The 3,993-nt window shown below is 62.1% G+C and overlaps 1 protein-coding gene across 1 annotated transcript; it reads right to left on the bottom strand.

The window, feature by feature from the left end:
- Positions 1-264: 264 nt before the first annotated feature.
- On the bottom strand, positions 265-3,567 carry LOC144735435 (actin-binding protein WASF3-like). The gene is made up of 2 exons (XM_078617839.1): positions 1,910-3,567; positions 265-462 (listed from the first exon to the last, which is right to left on the bottom strand). Exons 1-2 carry the CDS (start codon positions 2,073-2,075, stop codon positions 302-304), a joined length of 327 nt encoding a protein of 108 aa, XP_078473965.1. The 5' UTR covers positions 2,076-3,567; the 3' UTR covers positions 265-301.
- Positions 3,568-3,993: the final 426 nt, after the last annotated feature.

The raw sequence follows: 3,993 nt of genomic DNA, 5'->3' as shown, positions 1-3,993 counted from the left end.
CCGTGTCTCTCTCCCCGTCTCTCCCCCCGTGTCTTTCCCCCCGTCTCTCCCTCTCCCCCGTGTCTCTCTCCCCTTGTCTCTCTCCCCGTCTCTCCCCCCGTGTCTTTCCCCCCGTCTCTCCCTCTCCCCATGTCTCTCTCCCCGTGTCTCTCTCTCTCCCCGTGTCCCTCCCCCCGCGTGTCTCACCCCACACGTGCCCCCCTCTCCCCGCATCTCTCTCCCTGTCTCTCTCCCCGTGTCTCTCTCCCCCGCGTCTCTCTACCCCCGTGTCTCTCCCCGTGTCTCTCTCTCTCCGCTCGTCTCAGTCGGACCAGTCTCCGTCGCCGAACTCCGACGTGTCTGAGTCAGAGTCGCTGTACTCGACAGCGACGCGGCGCGACAAGATGGCGGCGACGTCGTTCCCCGCAGCCTGCCGCTTGGCGTCCTGGTCGGCCTTGTCCTGACCCTTCTTCAGCTGAATGCCTGGGGGGGGGTGGGGGGGGGTGGGGGGGGGTGGGGGGGGTGGGGGGTGAGGGGCAGCAGGGCAGGGCAGGGCAGGGCAGGCGTGAGCGAGCGAAGGGGCAGCAGGGCAGGGGGACACACGCAGTTGTTCTAGGAGATGTTAACTACCTCGCCTGGTGTGCAGGAGGTCGTGGGTTCCATCCCGACCCTGACGACGCCTTCTGCTGTAGATTTGGAGTCTGTGTCTCTCTCTCTCATCATCATCACGGTGGCTATGAGATGTTGACTACGTCGCCTGGTGCGCAGGAGGTCGTGGGTTCGATCCCGACCCTGACGATGCCTGCTGCTGTAGATGTGGAAACTGTGAGTGTGTGGACTAATCCCCACCTGTCCCATCTCACTCCCTCCTACAGCAGAGAGTGTGGACTAATCTCCATCTGTCCCATCTCACTCCCTCCTACAGCAGGTGGAGGTAGGTGGAGGTGGGTGTGCTGGTGGGTGGGTGGTGGCGGTGGTAGTGGGGTGGTGGGGTGATGGTGGTAGTGGTGGTGGTGGGTGGTGTGGTAGTGGGGTGGGTGGTGGTGGGTAGTGGTGGTGGTGGGTGTAGTGGGAGTGGTGGGTGTAGTAGTGGTAGTGGGTGGGTGGTGGTGGGTAGTGGTGGTGGGTGGGTGGTGGGTGGGGTGGTGGCAGTAGTGGTAGTGGGTGGCGGTAGTGGGTAGTGGTAACGGTGGTGGGGTGGGTGGTGGCGGTAGTGGGTGGGTGGTGGTGGGGTGGTAGTGGGTGGGTGGTGGTGGGTAGTGGGAGTGGTGGGTGTAGTGAGTAGTGGTAGTGGGTGGTAGTGGGTGGTGGTGGGTGGTGGCGGTAGTGGTAGTGGGTGGGTGGTGGCGGGTAGTGGGTGGGTGGTGGGCGGTGGTGGGTGTAGTGGATAGTGGTGGTGGGTGGTAGTGGGTGGGTGGTGGTGGGTAGTGGGAGTGGTGGGTGAAGTGAGTAGTGGTAGTGGGTGGTGGTGGGTGGTGGCGGGGTAGTGGGTGGTGGTAGTGGGTGGGTGGTGGTAGTGGGTGGGGTGGTGGTGGTAGTGGGTGGGTGGTGGTGGGCAGTGGTGGGTGTAGTGAGTAGTGGGTGGTGGGTGGGGTGGTGGGCGGGGTAGTGGGTGGGTGGTGGGCGGTGGTGGGTGTAGTGGGTGTAGTGGGAGTGGTGGGTGTAGTGAGTAGTGGGTGGTAGTGGGTGGTGGTGGTAGTGGGTGGTGGGTGGTGGGTGGTGGTGGCGGTAGTGGTGGCGATAGTGGTGGGTGTAGTGGGTGGGTGGGTGAGTGGGTGAGTGGTTGGGAGTGGTGGTGGTGGGTAGTGGGAGTGGTGGGTGAAGTGAGTAGTGGTAGTGGGTGGCGGTAGTGGTGGGTAGTGGGTGTGTAGTGGGTGGTAGTAGTACTGGGTGGTGAGTAGTGGGTAGTGGGTAGTAGCAGCGGCGTTACCGCGTCTGATGGCGTCCAGCAGGTCGCTGCGTGCACTGCCCTCCTCGCTTGCCGCTCCCTCCACCGCAACCCCTGCGGCGCACGTCGCCGGCGGCAACGGCGGAGCAACCGGAGGCCCCACCGCCATGCGGCTGCCGTATGCCCCGTCCATGGCCGACGTCATCATCGGCGGCGGCGGGGTGGCGGCGGCGGCGGTGGTGGTGCGGCACCACCGCCGCCAAAGCCACCAAAACCACCATAGCCACCACCACCACCGCCACCCACCGGGAGAGGCGGAGGCAGCGGTGGTGGAGGTGGCGGCGGTGCTGGCGGCAACAGCAGCGAGTGGCCCCCGCCGATGGGGGGGGCACCGAAGACCCCCGACTGCGGGGTGGACCCCGCCGCGATGACAGCCGGGTGTCCGAAAAGTCCGGGGGGTGGGGGCCGGGGGAGGGGGTGGGGGCGGGGGAGGGGGGGGTCGCCTGGGCCCCTCCCCCTCCCGCTCCACCGCCGGGAGAGCTCCAGGACATGGGCGGAGGGGGCGGAGGGACGGGAGGGCGGGAAGGGGGAGGAGGTGGGAGGGTTGCAGAGGGCTGGGGTGGGAGTCCGCCGTGCTGTGGGGGAGGGAGGGAGGTGGGGAGATGGGTGTGGGGTCAACGGAGACGTCGGCTGGTGGCTGACAGCAGCAGCAACAGCAGCAGCAACAGCAGCAGCAGCAACAGCAGCAGCATCAACAGCAGCAGCAGCAACAGCAGCAATAGCAGCAACAACAGCAGCAACAGCAGTAGCAGCAACAGCAGTAGCAACAACAGCAGCAGCAACAGCAGCAGCAGCAGCAACAGCAGTAGCAGCAACAGCAGCAACAGCAGTAGCAGCAACAACAGCAGCAGCAGCAACAGCAGCAGCAAACAGGAACAGCAACAGCAGCAGCAACAGCAGCAGCAGCAGCAGCAGCAACAGCAGCAGCAACAGCAACAACAGCAGCAGCAAACAGCAGCAACAGCAGCAGCAACAACAACAACAGCAGCAGCAACAACAGCAGCAGCAGCAACAGCAGCAGCAGCAACAACAGCAGCAGCAACAACAGCAGCAGCAGCAGCAACAGCAGCAGCAGCAACAGCAGCAACAGCAGCAGCTCAAAAGAAAGCTGTCTCTGGTGTGGACCAATCAGTTTCAAGGTCAATGCCATCATCATATTATCAGAGTGTGTTTTCCGTTTGCATTTTGACCGCAAGCATTGTGGTTAATGCAGTGACATGAATCCTCGTAAACAAGGTTCACAATAAAGGTTTTTGGTTTTGATCGCGAGGGTTATTCTTGCAAATCGCCCGGTGATGCTGGTTGTAATGACCGGCGAAACGTCGTACTACTCAACTTGTAAATGTTGCGGATTGACTCTCCAACACGCCGGTGGGCTGAAGTAGTAAACTACACTATACACTACACTATATTACACTACACCACTATACACTACACCACTATAACACTACACTACTATACACTGCACTATACTACACTACACACTATACACTACACTACACACAACAACAACCGCCATTCGCCACTAAGTGGCGGTGACGTCACCACGACGTTTGTGCCAGGCCATGTGCACCTTGAGGCCACGTGAAGTGTCGAACGCCCGCTGGCAGGAGGTCACGGGGTAGACCCAGGTGCCACGGGTCGACTGACTGATATGACTGAGATGACTGGCTGATGCACCACCTGTGCCCCCTACTGTGCCAACTTGCTGTGCTTTAGCCACCCGGCGCTCCGCTCGTTGTTGTGAGCGTCGCTCCTCCGCCCTCCGTTGTTGCTGGAGGGCGACTGCCTCCAACTGCCCAGTAGCGTCCTTCATGAGCCTCCTCCACAGAGGCCGATCTTGACACCGCTGGTACCCAGTCATCGGCAAGTCCACTCAGCTCCACGTCCTCCTGTACCACATCACTCCATCTCTTCTCTAGCCCGTGCCGCGCCCGTTTAGCCCCCTCGATCCGGCCGAACAAAAGCTGTTTAGGCATGCGGTGGCTGGGCATGCGGGCTAAACGACCCAGCCAACGCAGCCTTGCCTACCGGAGGAGTTCACCAATGGGACCTTGTCCAGATCT

This window comes from Lampetra planeri, chromosome 55, assembly GCF_965212315.1.
Source record: "Lampetra planeri chromosome 55, kcLamPlan1.2.h2, whole genome shotgun sequence".
NCBI lineage: Eukaryota > Metazoa > Chordata > Hyperoartia > Petromyzontiformes > Petromyzontidae > Lampetra > Lampetra planeri.
This window is presented reverse-complemented; position numbering and strand designations above follow the sequence as displayed.

Excerpts from the sequence above, each read along its gene's own strand:
- LOC144735435 (XM_078617839.1), bottom strand. The coding sequence starts at position 2,075 with ATGATGACGTCGGCCATGGACGGGGCATACGGCAGCCGCATGGCGGTG. Across the intron at positions 463-1,909 it reads GCTGGACGCCATCAGACGCG|GCATTCAGCTGAAGAAGGGT; the intron begins GTAACGCCGCTG and ends ACCCCCCCCCAG.